The following is a 20,137-nucleotide window of genomic DNA, read 5'->3' on the forward strand; positions in this document are numbered from 1 at the left end:
AATTGGAAGGCCTAATATTCTAAAATCCGAAACTGATATTTGGATTTGGGTTTGGGAATTGGTTTGAAACCTAAAATACACACACACATATACAATTTAAGATCTTTTATTAATATATTTATTTATTTATTTAATTATCTTTAGAAATGAATGAATTCATCTTTAAATTCGATTTAATATATTCTTTTTTGCCCCGTATACAACCGACCCCAATCCAAAACCTAACCAACTCTAACCTGAAGCGATCAGAAATCCAAAACCAAAATTCGAAGATTGGTTTCTATATCCTAAATCTGATTGGATTTTTGATTTGTCCACCGAAACACCCCCACCCCTAATTGAGTTATATATCTGAACATGAAATGTGACTACATTTTCAACGGATCCATTAAAATATAGATAATAGAGAGCTTTTAGTTTTTTGTCTTTTTGTTAAAGACCAAGGGGCTGTTTACCAAACACTTATCTAGGTAAACGCTTACAAAGTCAAGTTACCTTGCTGGATGAATATAGCAAGGACCAATAATGTTACCCGATAAGAGCGAGACAAAAATTAAGAGTCTTACCCGGTAAGTGAAAGAATTATGGAAGGATGTCGGGCTTTATTTGACATATTTAGTTTAATAATTTACCAATCTTGTTTCATTTCCCTGGTTTTTGTTCTACTGATTGGATGCTAATCCTCATTTATTGTCTTGTCAAGACCCTTCATTAATGCATTAGAAAACGATATAAACCGAACAACATTGATGTGTTTTTATATTTTAATAGGTTCAAAACATTATGGAGCGAAATACAGACAAATTGAGGCAAAAAGCAACAAGTTGTGAGATGTTGACAGATCCGCGAAGCAGAGCCATTTCAATCACATCTCACTCATGAAGTCCCGATTAAAGTGATTCAAGATTCTCCAGAAAGACAACAAACATATCTACAACTTCGACTTTGTGAGTTTCTGCAAATTCAAGCTGCATCTTAAAACTATTGTCGAAGTCGGAAGATGCATGGAGGACAAGGACAAACGAGAGTACAAATCATCCCAGCTGCAATTTATCTAAGGTACAAGTCGAACAAGCAGGTAAATATTGTCGTTTTCATCCTTATAGTTTAGAATCTATTACTTTTTCCTCTTTGTAATTCACAACTTATTGTTATTTTCCTTCTTCATTATTAAAAACCACAGGGACTAAAACCCACAACTTTGAAACCATAAGAACAAGAGTAGCAATTTTTGACAAACTACAGGGACTAAAAACGTAACTTCCACTAAAAAGTTGGGAATGCTCTTTGTGGGGTTTTGAATTTTGAAGATCGAGTTGAGAACAGAGAGCAAAGGAGGCAGTCGGATCTCTCGTTTAACACCGGCAAAAAGGAAACAAAATCTTGCAAAAAATAGAAGATGATCGGTTTTCGGTTATTTGAGGATTCGATCGGCAATTGCAGAGAACAGATTCAGAAAACCCTAATTCGCACTATTGCAGAGAGATGTCGTGCTGGCACAATTGAGGTATTCGGTCGTAATCGCGACCGGAAAAGATTGCAGTTTACAGGTTCATATTCGTTTTCTATTCCTGTTTAATTTAATTTCTGTAGTTTCTAATTGAACACAACAGATTGCATTTGGATGGATTTTGGATTGTTATCGTCGTTTTCTTTGTTATATCTGGAAGTTTAGGGTTTGAGTTTATTGACTAATTCTCTATTCAAATCACTTACTTCTCTCCATTTAGCAAAGTAGGGTTTTAATTGGATAGTGGTATCTAAAACATATCTTGAGGATGCCCACGTGCATAACAAAGATCAAGAATCTTATCCGGTAAAAGGCATGGCCAGAGACGTATACAGTCGTTATAGATTTTTTTTGGGGTTGTGAAAGGTGCTACTGTATTGTTTTGTTGCGTGCAACCGTGCATATTTTAAAACTACATCTTATAATATAAGTTTTCCTTGGTATAGTTGGTTTGTATGGCTTTTTTCATCAGTCCTAGCCTTGGTTCGAATTTCGTTTGTGCCATTTTCTTAGTTTTTAGCTTTTATTTCAGATTTATTATGTTTTTGAAAAAAAATTGCAGTCAAAGACTCAACAATCACATGACCTCACATACGAAAAAGTAAAGAACTAATCAACAGACCAATGATGCTTTTGTAAAAATTATCTATATATTCATGAAAAAAATTCTTAGGTCTACCTTTGGGTCTCGAGATACGATAAGAACCAAATTTGTTGGCCAAGAATCTTTATCCTATAAGGTAAATGAGAGTGATGACTCTTGTCTGTAAACACTCACCCAAAAAACGTTCAGTAAACAACCCTTTATAGACGCTCTAACATATATAGAGGTTTGATGGTATGTGTCTAGCTGATATAAGATTCCAATATCTGATTTTCTTGAAAGAAGTTGATTAAAGAAATAAAGTTGGTGTGGTTATTGCCAACCATCCCATGTGCAAATAATCAAAGTCACATGGCTTCTAATTCCTCCCCCTCATTATTTGATCATTCTAAAAAGCATCATCCTTCAATTACCATTTTCATCCCCAAATCTCAGATTCTCTCCATCTTCATCTCAGATGATGATCAATAGATCAACCACCACCACCACCGCCGCCGCCGCCACCACCACCAAGAAAGTTGCATCATGGTGCTTGATCTTTATGCTTCTCTTGGTGTTCATCTTCATGTCTAATAATGGTGGCCGTGGCGGATCATGGCGGTCGTCGTTCTACCTGTGGTCTATGGTTGGAGTTGTAGGTGTGGTGTTGATCGCGGGTTTGGTGGTGGTTATGGTCAGAACCACCATCGTGACGTGGATCATGGTGTTGGTGATGATGGCTTTTGCAGGGAAACGCCGCCGCGTACTGGCGGTGGAAGGGCGGAAGATCACCGGAGATGTTGCAATGCAGTTGTTGAAGGTTGTGATCAAAGAGAGAAGCATTGTTGCTGTTGCTTGTGCTACATTTTTGAGTTCAATGGCAATGGTTTGGGTTGCTTAAATTATAAGTTCAACTATACTTTTTGTTCATATATTAAAATTAAAAAAAATGGGTTTTTTTTTTTTTTTTTTGCCTTTTTTGGTTTTAGGGGAATTTATTAAATAATGCATATATAAATAGAATTTTTATTTTTATTTTTTTAATATATGCCAATTTTGTATAGTTGTATTTTGAGTTATTAATTTCAAGCAATAATTTCTAGTTTTATGTGAAAGATTTTTAAGTTTATTAAAGTCAACCTAAAACATAACAAATAAATGGTTTTTTTAGGTTGTTTAAAATAAAAGAAAGAAAAGAGAAATTAAGGGTCTGTTTGGCTCATTGTGAAAATGAAAATGACAATGAATGAATTTTTATTTCACCCAGTTTTGGATTTCTGGAGGAATAAACTCATTATATTATAGAATATCAAAGTGGTTTTTTTAATTCCCATTTATTATATTTTGAAGTATATAATATTTATATACGGCAAATACAACAAATAAACTTACACACCCTCCTCACCTATGATGATGTTTGAACCCCTGACCTCCTAGAAGACCAAGGGTCACTTCCTAGAAGACCAAGGGTCACGATACCGCTAGGTCAAATGCCCTTTGGTAGTAGTATAGTTGTTGGATGGCTAATTTAAAATAGGAATTTTAGTGTTTTTTTGCTACAAATATTTATAATTTATGTTAAAATAGAAAAACAAAAACAGAAGGTGAAAATCTTTAAATTTAAAAAAATATTGAGACCTAATACTTGAGAGGAGAAAATAATATTTTAATTTTTCCACCAATAACAGGTATAAAAATTAATGGTTTAACAGAAGTAATTAATATTTTAATAATATAACCAATGTTAGAATCTTTAAGACAGAATTCCTTTGAAGTTGGATACAATATTTTTTTTGAAGATTTTGATTTCTGATACTATATTTTATAAGAAAACAACATATCTGTTGGAAATGCTCTAAGATTTGACTCTGGACACTATCCATTGTAGAAATTATGTCATCTCTTGTCATGGGTGCATCTCACCGTAATCTTCATGCAGGGACTTGAACAATGCGTTTCGTGTTATGATTTTGTTTCTTCAGTACGAGATTGGTCTTTTTGATATTAGTTGATGTATAAACTGAATAACAATTTTCTTGTACATTTTCCATGAAAATATTGGTTTACAGAATATAATAGATTATGACAATAACCATCAAAACTTACAAAATTACAGATCGTATAATCTAATAAAATGGGTTTTGCCTGTTTTCACCGACATTATAAATTATCTAACTTGATAAATTATGTTTTAATGTATTGTTTTCGTTCAAGTCGTGTTATAGTCAATGATTGAAAGATGCATTTTTCAACAGAAAGTGATTAAAAGCAAAAAACTGGGGCTTTGTTGGGATTGGTTGCGTTAAGGACCTAGGACGGATGGTCATAGGTAGGGGTGCTCAAAAACCTGACCAACCCAACCTAACCCAACATGAAATAACCCAAGTCGAAGTAACCCGATGTCTAATCAAGTTGTAAAATTGTTAAACCGTATGTATTGGGTTGATATTGGGTTACAATTATTTGAACCCAACCCGATGAAGTCGATATTTTTTTATTTCTTGGATTTAATATGATTGTTGAATTTCTATTAATATATACATCAAACAATTACACTATCATGTATGCTTTTCATATTTTCAATCTATTCACATCTCTATATTACTCATACGTATATATGTTCAGTAACTGTGAACATATATGTAAATTGAGAAAATTAACTGAATGTAATATACGTAAGAAATATGGATAAGTTGTATCAAATGGTTGGTGATGAAAAAAAATATGAGTAGAGAAATAACATATTCAAGGTTAGAAGAATATTTTAATGTACCAAAGTATCAACCCGACCAACCCGTAAGGGTTGGGTTGGGTTGGGTTGCACTTTGGTTTGGGTTGGGTTGGGTTAAGATTTTTCAAACTGCAAGCATTGGATTGAGTTGTTCAAATGCCTTCAACCCGATCAACCCAACCCATGAGCACCCCTAGTCATAGGAGCGTTGGCCCTGGGCTTTTTTTAGATAGAGTGAATAATCTATAGTCCGTTAACATTTTAAATATAAAATTCTTTTGGGTCCCTGCACTATTGTTGATCTGGTCTATTTGTGTTCCGCCTCTGTAAGAACCGGATGATTAGTTCGATCATTACTGTATTGGACCCGGTCAAAGCCCCGCATGGCGGATAGTGTTTAAAATTGGATGAGTTTATGTTGTTTTTTATGGGATAAATATAAATAATTAATTTGATATTAACATCAATATATTTATTTTCTAAATTTTATTATATCTTCAAATTTATATTTTATTCAAAAATAAAAACATTTTTTTTCTCAAAACCACATAAAGCGTGTTATAACATCTACAGAAACAAAATAAAAATTAAGATATATCTTGCTGCATTACGCGAGTACCATTCTAGTAAATTAAAGATATCGATATGACATTAAAGATTATAAAATTATAGTTTTTAAAAAAATAGTTTATTTAATTTAAAATTTTATAACAATTTAGATAATTTAAATTTAGAAAAATGGGATTTAGTTTATTATTAGTGCTCGAGTTATTTTTGGATAATAATAATGATAAGACTAGAAGAGTACTCGCGCAATGCAACGTGACATATCTCGATTTTAATATTATATTTTATTATTTGTCTCTGTCGATGTTATAATACGATTTTATGTGTTTTTAAAAAACAATAATTTTTTTTGAATAAAATATAAATTTGAAAATATCATAAAAATTTGAAAAAAAATATATATCAATGTTAACATCAAATCAACTATTTAAAAGTTCTTATTTTTTTATATAATTTATTTAATTTATTTTTTTATTATAATTTAATTTAAGTTTAATAACGAAATAATTTATTTTTGATTTAATAATATAACATTTTATAAAGATAATAATTAAATATTCTGTTAGAACTCAATAATTATCTTAATTATATTTTAGATTTTTTATATTTAAAATGAGATGTTTATCCTGTATTTGATTATGTTTATCTACAGTTAGTTACACGAATTAAGATATAGAGCTTTAATAAGTTGTACTTACGCACAATCTACTTGTAATTTTGAGTTTTAAGTAATATACATTAATAAACAATACTTTACGCATAAAAAATGTTTTTTAAGAGTTTTTGTCAAATACTTTATAATATAGTATAGATTTTTTTTATTATAATTTAATTTAAGTTTAATAACAAAATAAATTATTTTTGGTTTAATAATATAACATTTTATAAAGATAATAATTAAGTATTTAGTTAGAAATCAATGATTATCTTAATTATATTTTAGATTTTCTATATTTAAAATGAGATGTTTATAATGTATTTGATTATGTTTATCTACAGTTAGTTACACAAATTAAAATATGAAGTTTTAATAAGTTTTACTTACGCACAATCTACTTGTAATCTCAACCTGACCCATTGACACCCCTACTTTTAAGTATAAGAGACAAAAAGAACAAAAAATTGTAAACCATAGACACATAAACAACATTAAATTATAAATGATAAAGACGAAAACAATAATAAATCGTAAACCATGAAGATAAAAATCATAATTTCAAAAACTATAAGGACAAAATTGTATTTTTAATAAACCATAAGGACTAAAAAAGTAAATTTACTCTTTTAGTTTTTATGAATAAAAATATCTTCCATTTGTTATAACTGAACCCTCCATCTCCATAGCAACGCTATCAAACCCACCTCTTGAATGTGATAAACCCCATGGAATCTGCTTGAAATTGGTGAAGCTATTCCCTAAGGAATCGCGAATTACGGTTATGTTGTAGCTATCAAATGCTATATTTGAAACGCGATCAAATCGCTTCAGGCTTCAGCTAATTTGATTAATTTCGTTGTTATTTATATTTTTTCTGTTTGATCTATTGATCGATCAAAAGTCGCTTTTCCTCTGTGTTTTCTAGGTTTTTTTTTCACTTATTTCTCTTGTCATGGCACCGGTTTCGACTGTGATCAAGGTTTGTTATGTGCAATACTCTACTCTTTTGGTTTTACTCCATCAAATTTGCGATTGTGTGGTGTTCTTGTTAGTTTATTATTGTGATAATTTGATTAGCGTTTAGGGTTTTGGTAATTGGCATGTTCGATACTGTTGAATGTTGAGGTTATTGTAGAAGATACTCATGTGGATTCAGGTTACTGATGTTGGGGTAATCATAAGGTTTACCAAGTCTCTGTTTACTTGGTAAACAGGTTGTTAAATAAAGTCCTATTCTTTAGGATGAGTCCATTTTTATCTTAGTTTGTTAGGTTGCACGTTCTTTACTTCTCTTTGTATTGTACGGCTATTTAAAGCCCATCTAGCTACCAGTTAATAACAAGTCAGTTCATTTCCATATTGTTGGTTTCAATTGTGTGCTAAACGCCAGATTAACAACTGATAGGTGTATTTTAGCGGTAAAATACAGATTTTTACGTTTGGGGTGTTGGGTTTAAGCACAATTGGTATGTTTTTCCACCGAAAGAGTACTACTATTACATGCATTTTATTGGTTATTACGGTTAGATCTTTAGGATGAATGTTAACCATTCTGCAATTTTTTTTTATTTGTGTTACTTTGCTGGTTAATGCTTGCAAATTTTCATCAACTTATGGTTTGATTCTTACTGTTTTTTTTTTTTAATTCTTGCATCATTTATCGTTCATATTTTGTTTGGCACAACTCTTTACAATCACGGGTTTTAATTCATACCACCAAAAATGGATGACATGGTGCTTTCTAAGAATGAAACGACATTCAATTTTTATGCTTAGGGTTTTAGGTTCTATGGTAGTGTCTTTCCACCTGCGGGATATATACTAGCATTGTAGAACGACTTTTTGGATTTACTCATTGCATATTAAGATGCATTTCATTTTATAATTTGTTATTTTGGATGTGGCATGGGATAAAATTTGCATATTAGTACCCTTTGCATCATAGGGCACAAAATTTTTGTGATGTTAGTTTAGTTGGAATTATAGTGTGAATTGAAGGTTCTTGAGATGTACTCAAGTGAAGAAAGAACAAAAATTATAGCTTGAGTTTTGGGTTGAAAATGTAATTATCAGATATATATTGACTTTCCTATTGCTCCAAATTTTGGAAGAAATACATTCTCACATCATTTTTAGTAATTTTCAACATTTTGGATTTGGTTCAGGAGTAATCTGTTAAAAGTTGCACGCAATATAGAATCTTGTATTGATACTTTGTAGTTTGTGGCCCAGTTATCTATCAGCAGAGTTTTATTTCACTCGGCAATGTTCAATATGTTTTCTGGTTGTTGGGATTGTTACTCTTGATGTAGTTCAAATCATGGTTTGATCGTATACATCATAGCACTACCAGATACATGATCAAGGGCCTGTCATATGAATGCAATTACATACAAACTCTAGCGTGTTAGTCGAGGCATAAAATGACTCTAGTCATTCATCAGGGCATAAACCATACCAGATGGACCAAATCCCAGACAAAGTGGGGTCTGGGGAGGGTAAGACATACACAACCTTTTCTCTACCCTAAGACCAGTGCTAATAGTTTTGCAAAAGTTAGAACTAACACAAGCAAGCAAAGAAGTTTTGAAGAGTTGAAAAACTGCTTGAAGCAAACGAAGTACACTCCTTAGATAGCAGGAAGTATTTATTGGGGCATATCATGAATCCATGCTCAAATATATTTCGTATCAGTGTATATACATATACGCATTTACATCCAGGTTTTTTGATGCCCAGCTGCTTTGACTAAATCTTTTAAAATAATTGTGAAATATCTATGATATTGGTGCAGGTTAAGTTTGGAGACACACTCCGGCGCTTCAATGTACTTATTCAAAAGGAAGAATTTAATTTTGACATTGTCATGTTGAGGAATAAGATTTGCAGCCTCTTTGGTTTTAGTCCTGATGTTGATTTTACACTCACTTACATTGATGAGGATGGAGATGTAGTCACTCTTTGTGATGATGATGATCTCCAAGATGTTGCAGCTCAGTCTCTTGATCCACTCAGGATAACTGTTAGTTTGGACACCGACAATCTTGATAGATCTTCTCTCACATCAAGTGAGAGTTCTACTCCCCTTAGTTCTCCACAAGACCAGCTTCCATCCCAATTCTTGAACTCAAGGGTTCTTGAAATCTTGAAGTATGTGCCAGAGTCACTGCATGATGGACTTTCAAAGCTTTTGCTTTTCTTGGCATCAGAAACAGCAAATTCTACGGTGGTGCTTGCTGAGCTTGTAGAGAAGATGCAAATGACCCACCTGAATAAGCCTTCTGAGTGTAAAGCTGGCTCAATGGTTACATCAGATATCAAAGAGCAACAAGGATTGAAGATCGCTGAACCATCAAAAAGGTCACCTGCTACTTATCTGGAAGCATTAACTATGAATGAGCACAAGGTTTGGGAGGATGATGAAGATGGAAGTGCAGACTCAAAGAACAAAACTGTGCAGATTGAAACAGTGGCGAAAGATGTTAAACATGAAGATTTACATCCCCCAAGATCTTTAGACCTTAATGTTCCTTATTCGGGTCCTGAAAATTTTCAGTATTTGGTCAATTCCGAAGATGTTAAAGGCTCTGGTAGCAGAAATTGTGGTGGTGCTGCATCTTTTTCTGATGATTGCACGACCCAACTTGCATTTGAAGCTGATTCTGTTCTGAAAAGTAAGAAAGATACCGAGAATATCAGCACTGGAGTTCAGCAGAATTCTGTAGGTTTTGGTGCTTCTAATCCTGATTATCTGAAGCGTTGCCTTCAAGATTCCAATATGAAGGAGACGAGTGGTTTCCCATGGACTAAAACGATAAAAGCAACTAATGATTCTAGCAGCTCTTCAGGCTGGCAACAGGGGACTTTGAGTGCAATTAATGAATGCCCATTTAAGGGGATGATGCCTTTATCAAGTGACTCAACATTGCATGCATGTCCTTACGCATCTCGTGTCCCTCCTTTTAAGAGGAGCTATAATCACAGTAATGGTTTAGATAATTTATTTCATATGGGTGTTCAATGTGATAAATGTGGAGTTCATCCAATAAGTGGGCCTCACTACAAGTCAAAAGTGTAAGATCTTTTTGAAATATAACGGTGGGTTCAGTATGCAGGACAGAACGAAACAATATAAAACAGAAACTTGTTGTGCCATGTCTGGCGCAACAATTAGACTGGGACAGGACATGATTGACTGGACAAAAAAACAGTTTTTTGTCCTACAAAAATAGGTGGAATAAAAATAAGGAAGATAGGTAAATTACTAAACTTCCCATGTCAAATTAAAACCATAAAACCTTCCACAATTTATTCACTGTCTACCTCACTCTCTCGCTAGTCCTGTCCAGTCAGTTCTGTCCGGGGTACCAAATGCACTCTTACAGTCCTATATTATCTTCAGTCACTGCTTGAAACTTAACCTTTTTTTGCAGGAAAGATGATAACCATCTTTGCTTCAATTGCTTCGAGGAGATGGGACATGATGCTGATTATATCAAAATGGATCACCCAATGATTGCTCACTATCCCTCGCCTTTTAAGGGGTTTCAAGATCATGTATGTAGTTTTTATGTATCTTAAAGCTTAAGGTGGATTCGGTTTTCGGTTATTAATTTAGACTATATATTCTTTCATTTTATTGGTTTTTGCTAGTCTGTTGGTGCCTCCGCTCCTGAGGTGAAGCCCTCTCTCTCAAAACTAGATAGTTGCTTTGTTCTTGATGTCAATGTTTATGATGGCACCATCATGGCTCCATCCACCACGTTTACCAAAATCTGGCGAATGAGGAATAATGGCGATGTTATTTGGCCCCAAGGCTCGCAACTTTTGTGGACTGGTGGTGATTGGTTAAGCAATACTGTTTCTGTTGAGGTCGAGGTATGCGTACGTCTTGTATTTTTCATTCAGCATGCCAGGTTTATCGGTTTTTAACACTCAAAACTATTTCAGATTCCAGCCGATGGTTTGCGAGTAGACCAAGAGCTTGATATTGCAGTTGATTTTGCTGCCCCTGAACTTCCTGGCCAATATGTTTCATATTGGAGGATGGCCTCTCCATCTGGGCAGAAGTTTGGACAACGGGTTTGGGTCTTTATCCAGGTAACTCGATGGCATAATGTGAACCAAATCAAACAGACCCAGTATATCCTACTCGAAAGTAGGGTTTGAAAGGGTGAGATTATGCAGATTTGACCTCTACCCCTAGAGGGTAGAGCGGTTGTTCCTGAAAACCCAATAAGATAAACCAAACTAAACAAAACAGAGTATATCCTGCTCGAAAGCAGGGTCTTGAAGGGGTGAGATGTATGCAGACTTGACCTCTGACCTCTGACCTCTACCTGCAGAGAGTAGAGAGACTATTCCCGATAACATAATAATATAAACCAAACCAAACAAACCTAGTATATCCCACTCGAAAGCAGGGTGTGGGAAAGGGGAGATGTACGCAGACCGGGGTAGAGGTGTTGTTTCCGAGAAAACATTAAACCAAGCCAAACAAACCCAATATATCCCGCTCTAAAGCATGGTTTGGGTGGGATGAGATGTACGCAAAGACCTGACCTCTATTCCCAGAGGGTAGAGCGACCATTTCTTTCTGAGAAGATAATAATATAAACCAAACCAAACAAATCCCAAATATCCCGCTCTAAAGTTGGTTCTGGGAGGGATGAGATGTCGGCGTACCTAACTTTTACCCCCAAAGGATAAAGCCTGGGAAGACAATTATATGAACAACCAAAACAAACCCGGTATATTCGGTCTAGGAGATGTGAGATGTATGCAGACCCTCCCGAGGGCATAATCTGATATCGTTAAATTGTTGGAACTGAATCCTTGTATTGTTCTTTCAGGTTGATGATGGTTTGAAGGATTCAGGTGAAATCTCCATCAATTTGAATCTGCCTCCTGTGAAAGACCCTCAAGTTGTAAAGTCGGGAATGGGCCACGATAGTGAACTTCACGAGAACCATTTTGTTGGAGTCGTGGAGCCTGAAGATCTGTTTTTAGATGCAGAGCCGTATAGGGATCAGGTAACGACTTCAAGCAAATAAAAGCTAGCCAAGGCTCAGTATGGTTTCCTTATTTAGTAGGTTCGAACCTTTACAGACGTGTGTTCTTGTTTTGGAGCACATTTAACTCGAGTAAATAGCGTTGCAGTTACGGGTTTAATCCCAAACTTTCATTTCAACTTGATGTCGTTCTTTCCTTTCAAACCCGATGATTTGATACTTTATGCATCGTTTTTTATACCATAAATCCTATATTCTAAGGGTGCATTTGGTACACTGGACAACACACAACAGAACAATATAAAAACCTGTTGTCATGGACTATGTCCGATAGAGACAAGATTGATAAATTACTAAACTGTCCGTGTCAAATTAAAACTTTCAAGAACTCTTCCATAAAGACACTGACTTTTGTCTGTCCGATCTTGTATGGTTCTGTTTGTGTACCATACACACCCTATAAGTATGAGAAAAAGCTCGGGATAAACATAGTTTATCCCTGATTTAGATACAAAATTCTTGTTTATAAGGGCACAAATGTAAATTTCAAACGAGCCGAACATAACCATAAATTTTACTACTCGTCTCGTACCTTACTCGAATGAACAAAATCGATAAGAATTTAGAATCATTCTCTAAACATCGAGTCTTTTAGATGTTCGATTAAGTACGTTTCTGAGGCTGTTCTTGCTCTCTTTCTTTCTCTTGCCAACTTGACTCTGAGTCGACTCATCAAAGTCGTCACCCAATAACAGCCCGTTCTCGAGTCTCCTCGACACAGCCACAATCTCGTACGAGTCCCAAAGCGATTGCCGGAAATCCCAACTCGTCGCACGCTCGCTACCGTCTTTGTTCCGTGACGGTTTCATGATTGCTTCGAGCTTAAACCGAGTGGGTTTGTTCTTGAAATTGAGGCGGCGGGCGTCGAACTCATTGGTGGCGGTTGGGTCGGGGGCGGCGGTGGCGGTGGAGTGGCCGTGCCACGCCTGCGCCACCGCCTTGATGATCTCAAGTTCATGCTGTTCTTGAGTTTGTTCAATCTTTTTCTTCATGGTATTTTGGAAGAAGGAAAGGTGAGTATGGTTGCCATGGTGTTTTTATTCCTATCTTTAGAGTAACATATGAACCTCACATGATTGAATTGATAAACGAATACAAATTAATATGCTATCAAATAGGATATGTGACCCCCACAAAATTGAAATATCTCCCAAAATCTTTATGAAAAAAATATGTATTTTTGTGTGGTCGAAATATAAAAACTAGAATTTTGAATGAAAAAACGTGAACGGGGGGCGATTACGACAACTCAAGATGACCGATGTGGGGGCGGGTATGGGAAATGAGGTGGCCGGATGCTGTGAGGACGATGGTTGGTGAAGTTATATGGGTCACGTATTCAGTTTATCTTAAAATAAATGTACGTTTTCAAAAGTAAGAGCATGTTTTCTAATAATTTACCTTAATAAATGCTTACTGGTTGAGACTAAAACAAGGATACAGAATCTTACCTGGTAAGATAAAAAAAGGATCGAGAGTCTTACCTAATAGGTGAAGTTGATGACTCTTATCTGGCAAATGCTTACCAGATTATAAACGTTTATTATAAATTTATTTTGATGACCGAGAATGTTACATGTTAGAGGCAAAAGTGTAAATATTATATGTGAACTTTATATACTTTCTAATTATATTCTTAATTATAAGGTAAAAATATTCATTATTTCTCCTCCATTATTTTTTTATGGTAAAAATTGTTATTAATAAATTAAAAATTATAATTACATCCCGTATCCTTTTGGGTAAATTGTAACTTGATTTTTATTTTGTATAACGTATTTTTAAAACTTTTATTTTTGTACCTAAGATGTAAAGTTTTAAACATTTAAAAACCCGGGTAACCGGTTGAAACATTAACCGGTTATCATGCTGATGTGGCGAGTGATGTGGTATCCAACTCAAATTATTTGCTGACATGAATATCTTAATTTAACCGGTTAATATTTCAACCAATTACCTGAATACTTAAATGTTTAAAATTTTATATTTTATGTACCAAAATGGAATGTTTGAATATACGTTACTTAAAAAATAAAAGTTAAAGTTAAAATACGGTTATTTTTCATACAATTTTTTTTTATGATAAAATATTATTTAGGGATTGAAAGAGTAATTAATGAATAAAAATCAATTTTCATTTAATGATATTAAATATTGAAAAAAATTTAATTATTAATTAAGTTTGACAAAATAAGCTCTTCAATATAAATTAGTTTTCATTTAATAATATTAGATATTGAAAATGAAATAAAATTTATAACATTAAAATCATTTCATTTTCTTCCATCAATTTAATTGGTTTTGAAGTAAACACACACACAGTTGTATACTTTCTTTAGTATTTTTGTAGGGTTATTAAGTGGATGGTTAGGTTACCATTTATTTATACTTTTAAGTCACATTATAGATACGTAGGGGTCTATTTATTAAATGCTTATTAGATGTAAGTTATCTTATTGGATAAGCATACAGACAGAAAATCTTATGCAATAGCATACCAAATAGGGGTTTGCATCGGGTGGGCAAACCCCTATTTATATTTCAGTTTTCGGACGGATCGGGTAGTCAAAAACCAAACTCAACCCGAACCCAAATATCTCCCCAAAAGTTGGATTTTGGATTTTTGGAGTTCGGGACATTTAGGTTTTGGACAAATACATTATTTTTTGTTCGAGTTTAGATTTCAAACCCCTCGGGTTTTGGACACTCCTAATAGCAAAAACTACAATTTTGCATGATAAGTGAAGGAGAAGACTTTTCACAAGTCTAGGATCTAAGTTTTTTCCCCCAAACCTACCTTCTTTTATTTTATACCTTTTCAAATTTCTTGGGTTAATTTTATTTCTTTCACACTTTTTACAAACGGGGATCGTCACAAAGACTACTGTTCCACTCCTTGAGAGCAGATATCGAGATAAAATATATCCGATTCCTTTGATTTTCGTCTCCGTAGACATTTCCCAAAATCATATATTTTCTTGTTCTATAGACTTGGAATCATGTAACACCAACTTGTTTTTATGAAATCTCAAAGTAACACTAAACCTTCACAGCAAAAACACTATGAAAGTTCATTTTTGCTCGAGAGTTAGAAACTATGTCTTCACATAATTGCATTTAGTCTCATGAAAAGGGACCCATCTAACAAGAACCCGAATATGGAAGCAACTTGTACTTCACTCTAAACCCATTTATTGGAAAATTTAAAAAATAGCCAAAACTGATATATGGTTTCACTTTTTAGCAATTTTCTGATCCAAATTACTTTTTAGCCGATCCTTACACTGAAGGCTTACACATATGCCTCTCAGGTTTAACTTTTGATGACCCCCGGCCCGATCATGGCACATTCCCATGCCTACGTACGATCACGACTTGCCACGGGATTAGTCAAGAACAAACCTTTCTAAGAAAACAAAAACCCATAAATCATAACATTCATACCACAAATGATCCAACGGACCCAAAAAGACTGGAAAGTGCTTTGTGTTTGCGAATATGAGGAGGACACTTGAATAACAAATCTTTAGCCTCCATTTCTCTTCCTTCATCAAACATACCCTGAAACATATTCTGGTATGCAGAAATTGAAGGGCTTTCTTTCACACTCAATGCCTTCAAGAACTCCAAACACTCATCAATTGTTCCAAATTTCGAGAGATACCCGACAAACGCCTCCGAAAACGGCGGGTACCCGTGTTTTCTCATAAGCCGAAGAACCTCCAACGATTCTTCAATCTTTCGTTCTGCTAACAGCTTTTGAATCAGATTCTTGTAGGTTGCTTGCCATGGTTTCACGCCGCCGCTCTCCACCATCTCCGTCAGTAACTGGTGGGCGGCTATCGCGTTTTCTTGATGCAAAAACCCGTTTATTAGAACGTCCAAAAGATCCGCGTCGGCTTCGCAGCCTTTCTCGATCATATTTGCTAGAAAGATCAGAGCTTTTTCGACCTCATTGGCTGAACAGTGTCCTTGGATCAGGATCGTCCATGTTTTGATGTCGGGAATGCATCCGTTTGATTCCATTAGATCGATCACGTTTGAAGCTTCTTCTAATCTTCGGGCTTTACAAAGCCCGAAGATTAATTGGCTGTAGGTTATGTTATCGGGTTCGTATCCCGCTTCTTTCATGGCTGTCATCATCTTCTCGGCTTCATCAAACTGACCTACACTCGTTAAAGATCGATGAATACCATCATAAACGCTTTTCGAAAGAGAATTTCCTGTTTCTTTGAATTTATTCACGACTCTGAATACAAGATCTAGATCGGGCGAACGATTGCCTGCAATGTTCCTTAAAAGCTGACTACAATCTTGAATCGACGGCTTATAAGGACTATCCATCATTTGCTCGTAAAGATCCACCGCCTCCTTAAACATCTTACGTTTCTGAAACAATCTTGTGATCTTTAAATACGTATCGAGATCCATTTTGTGACCAACGTTCTTCATTTCGTTAAACGTACTCCAAAACTCTTCTAACGAATCTTCACGGCCAAGAACCCTGAGAATCGCGTTGTAAGTAACAGTATTGTGTTCATAATCGAAACTATCACTAACCCATTTGAAAAACCCTAATGCTTTCAGAGGATATGATCTTAAATTCTTCAATACTCTAAGAATGAAATTATCCGATAGTTTCGATCCAAACTTCATCTCCTCTAACCTCTTCTCAACCCCATTTCCCCAATTTGATTCAATCAAAACACCAACAATCTGATCAACTAAATCATCCACATGATCATCTTTCATCATTGAATTATAAAATTTGGTCAAAAGTGCAGCTTCATTAACCATCTTCAAGCTCTTGAAATCCCTAAGAATCAATAGATACGCTTGATCATCGATGAAGAAACCACCTTCTTTCATCTTTTGAGCAGTGATCCACAACTGTTTTATCGATTCTTTGTTCCCATAGATTCGAAGCATTAAGCTATACATCGAAGAACTGGGTTGAAACCCTAATTTTCCAACGATCCAATTGAAGAAATCGGATGCCTTTTTCGGATCCTTCGATAGTTTCTTAAGAACATACATGACAGATTCATGGGTGAAATCGGATTTTGAGTTCGATAACTCATCCTCTAACTTCTCAGACCAATTTTCAGATAAAATCAGATTTAGGATTTGTTCTGGTTTCGAAGAAAAGAACAGTCGTCCATGGAAATTGTGGAATGGAGAAACGTAAGTGGGTGCATATAAGTGAAGAACCCGAGTTCTAACCTGATTATGGAGGTGAGTTCTGGCCAGTTGAGTTGAGTATAGCGAGTTAGCGAGCTTGATTGAACTCAGTAATCTCTTCGTTAGATTCATGGTGGCTGCCATTGAAATGTGGCTAAAGTTGCAGCTGAACATAGGGGGAAAGGGTTATCGAGGGTTTTGGCCCAATGGAGGGATCCGAAACAATGGGTCAAGGCGGGTCGCGTTTAATCCATCAAATACTATTTGACAAATAATTTGGTGCCATATTTTTACTTTACCTGCATCATATAATTAAAAACAACATAATACTTGGGATGATGTTACCATAATATGTTTTGTGAGACCATCTAAATAACATTGAGTTGTTTGTTTTTTTAAAAACACTGAAATATAACGTTTTATTTCACTTCTGATTAATAAAAAATAATGTTAAAGTCTAAAAGCAAAATCAATAAGACTGTTTTTATAAACTGCTAAATGTTTGAATTTTGTTTAAATTGTCTATTTTATTCATAAGAAAATTATAGTGTTGAACTTATGGATAAATTTATACAGTTTCACATATTAATCATCATCATCATCATTACGAATTTTAATCTAAATTATATAATTAGCATTCATTTAAATGAAAATATGCCACGATATTTAACATATTAAAATTTTGTTAAAATATATCAATTGATAGAGGTGAGGATCGATTGAAAAAAATAATCGATTAAGGTTAATCGATTGAGAAAACGTTGTTACTGAGTGTTTGGAGAATAATAAGACACAAATAAGAGGTTGGTTTACCTCTTACTAGATAAGATGACGATAAAACATAAATGTCTCTGAAAAATTGGAAAAAACAGTCTGAACAATCTTCCCTCTTTAATAATCAATATAAGAGATTGATAAAATCTTTTTAAAAAACAAACAAGGCCTGAATCTTCATAATAAGACACTATAAAGGTATTCACAGTGTTTTAGTGTGAAGGTGATTAGGTGTTTTTTGTATATACACAATATTTTGATGTGAAGATTCAATGTTATTTTGTGATCTCACGGGTATCACAAAAACAAGTTGGTCTCACAAGAACCCAACCCATCAACAAAATGGGAAATATTTAATAATAGAAAATAATTATAATTCTTGAAAAAAAAAACTTTGATTAAAGAAAAATATATTTAGTATTTAATGCACAATTTCATATGATTTTTCATCTAAGATTAGGATTTGAAATATTGATTAAGATACATTTGTTTCACTATGTGCACATTTTTATCCTGTTTGTGAAACAAAACTTACACGTAAAAAAGTTTCACACTATGAACCGAAAACATATGAAGCAAACACATTGTGAAACAAATATATGTTAATCAATATATTATATGTTAGTCTTACATAGGAAAAATCACGTGAAACAATACCTTATGGTAAAAGTTTTCACGATTATCATAATATATGAAGTTTTCAAATGATTAAACCCCACAGTTTTTAATTCATATTTATTTTGGTTTTATTTTTAACGTCTTGCTTTTTTTAGTTACGTGTTTATACTTCAAAATTTTAAAAACCGGACTCATGGTAATGTTTGGCAAACAAATAAATAACTGGACAAACCAAATCAACTTACAAAATTTTATAAATAACAGTTAATATAAATCTTGTTGGACCCAGATCTGCAGAAATTCAAGGTTAAAGCAATGATAAAAGAGAGATTGTAGAAGATGATGGATAGAAACCGACGCTTTCTTTATTGAATGGAAAAACAAATCTCCCTCAAAGCTTCATCGATTCTCATGTGTATGAACTCTGCTAATGAATGTGTTGGTCGATCGTTCTAAAATCTATGCCTATATCACCTATTTATAGGAGATATTTACAAAGAAACTAGATCCTACAAATATGGAAAGATAATCTTTATCGCAAATAAGTTTATAGGATCAACATCATCTTTTCGTTCAGAGTTAGGAAAACCCTGGAGTCAAGGTTTTCAGACTTTCTTTCTTCAGACTTCCTCTCTTCAGACTTTGTCACTTAGCCGCTTGTGGAAGTCTGAAGTCGGGTATTCTCTTGAAATAATGAAAAATAACTCTTCAGACTTAGATTTGTACGTTTGAGAAGCTTTCTCCCGAACTTTAAAGTCTTTATTTCTAGAGATTTGAAGATAGCGTCCATAACATAGTTCAATCAGAGGGGATCGGTTGTATTAGCACTTAGCGTCCAAAGGAGCTCTGGTCATCCAGACAGGCTCTGATCATCCAGAGGAGTTCTAGTTCAAAGCACTTAGTGTCCTGAGGAGCTCTGGTCATCTAGAAGGGCTTTGGTCCTGAACACTTAGTATCCAAAGGCACTGGAAGAATACAACCACGTTGCCTGCCACGTTAGTCTAGCTCATATTAGTTGCGTTAATGGAGTGGGTTCAAGCAAAGAAAATTTATGGAACGTAGGAGAAGAGTGCACCAGCCCCAGGTGCAACAGTAACATTCTCTACTCACAGTTCCTTAAATATAACAATAATGGTGCGGTTTCCAAGGAGTTTTGTTGGTGTATAAAATAATATAATTTCAAGGATGCCTCGAGGTGAAGGAATGTGAAGCATTAGCACTAATAGAACCCGTATCATGTAACCTTCGAGACAGATTCCCAAGTGGTGACTTGCTCTGCAAAATCAAAAGCAAGAAGATAACACTGAATTCAAGATCATCATGCAACACTGGCAACATCTCGTGTTAAACTCATCCTTTTAGGGTGTGTTTGGTATCTAGACAAGACATGACAGGACAAAGCATGACATGATAGAACATGACATGATAGAACAATTGTTCAACG

General features: G+C 34.5%; 4 protein-coding genes across 4 annotated transcripts; 2 read left to right on the forward strand and 2 right to left on the reverse strand.

Moving 5' to 3' along the window:
• The first annotated feature begins 795 nt into the window (after positions 1 to 795).
• On the forward strand, positions 796 to 3,010 carry LOC112511712. Its single transcript, XM_025117425.1, has 3 exons — positions 796 to 1,078; positions 1,184 to 1,550; positions 2,843 to 3,010. The coding sequence occupies exons 2-3, from the start codon at positions 1,400 to 1,402 to the stop codon at positions 2,992 to 2,994; spliced, it is 303 nt and encodes a 100-aa protein (XP_024973193.1). The 5' UTR covers positions 796 to 1,078; positions 1,184 to 1,399; the 3' UTR covers positions 2,995 to 3,010.
• A 3,760-nt stretch (positions 3,011 to 6,770) lies between these two features.
• Positions 6,771 to 12,264, forward strand: LOC112511846 (protein NBR1 homolog). Its single transcript, XM_025117659.1, has 6 exons — positions 6,771 to 7,028; positions 8,844 to 10,123; positions 10,483 to 10,606; positions 10,703 to 10,927; positions 11,000 to 11,149; positions 11,902 to 12,264. The coding sequence occupies exons 1-6, from the start codon at positions 7,002 to 7,004 to the stop codon at positions 12,100 to 12,102; spliced, it is 2,007 nt and encodes a 668-aa protein (XP_024973427.1). The 5' UTR covers positions 6,771 to 7,001; the 3' UTR covers positions 12,103 to 12,264.
• Positions 12,265 to 12,695: 431 nt separating this feature from the next.
• LOC112510944 lies at positions 12,696 to 13,112 on the reverse strand. The gene has a single exon (XM_025116295.1). It carries the CDS (start codon positions 13,110 to 13,112, stop codon positions 12,696 to 12,698), a length of 417 nt encoding a protein of 138 aa, XP_024972063.1.
• Positions 13,113 to 15,506: 2,394 nt separating this feature from the next.
• LOC112511560 (pentatricopeptide repeat-containing protein At3g48250, chloroplastic) lies at positions 15,507 to 17,433 on the reverse strand. Its single transcript, XM_025117236.1, has one exon. The coding sequence runs from the start codon at positions 17,431 to 17,433 to the stop codon at positions 15,559 to 15,561; it is 1,875 nt and encodes a 624-aa protein (XP_024973004.1). The 3' UTR covers positions 15,507 to 15,558.
• Between the last annotated feature and the right edge of the window lie 2,704 nt (positions 17,434 to 20,137).

Source organism: Cynara cardunculus (genome assembly GCF_001531365.2).
Source record: "Cynara cardunculus var. scolymus isolate 2C chromosome LG 4, CcrdV1, whole genome shotgun sequence".
Taxonomy (NCBI): Eukaryota; Viridiplantae; Streptophyta; class Magnoliopsida; order Asterales; family Asteraceae; genus Cynara; species Cynara cardunculus.

Bases quoted from the DNA above. Each gene is read 5' to 3' on its own strand.
- LOC112511712 (XM_025117425.1), top strand. From the start codon at position 1,400: ATGATCGGTTTTCGGTTATTTGAGGATTCGATCGGCAATTGCAGAGAA. The intron at 1,551-2,842 runs GTTCATATTCGT...TGGCTTTTGCAG, and splicing joins GAAAAGATTGCAGTTTACAG to GGAAACGCCGCCGCGTACTG.
- LOC112511846 (XM_025117659.1), top strand. From the start codon at position 7,002: ATGGCACCGGTTTCGACTGTGATCAAG. The intron at 7,029-8,843 runs GTTTGTTATGTG...ATATTGGTGCAG, and splicing joins CGGTTTCGACTGTGATCAAG to GTTAAGTTTGGAGACACACT. The intron at 10,124-10,482 runs GTAAGATCTTTT...CTTTTTTTGCAG, and splicing joins CCTCACTACAAGTCAAAAGT to GAAAGATGATAACCATCTTT.
- LOC112510944 (XM_025116295.1), bottom strand. From the start codon at position 13,112: ATGAAGAAAAAGATTGAACAAACTCAAGAACAGCATGAACTTGAGATC.
- LOC112511560 (XM_025117236.1), bottom strand. From the start codon at position 17,433: ATGAATCTAACGAAGAGATTACTGAGTTCAATCAAGCTCGCTAACTCG.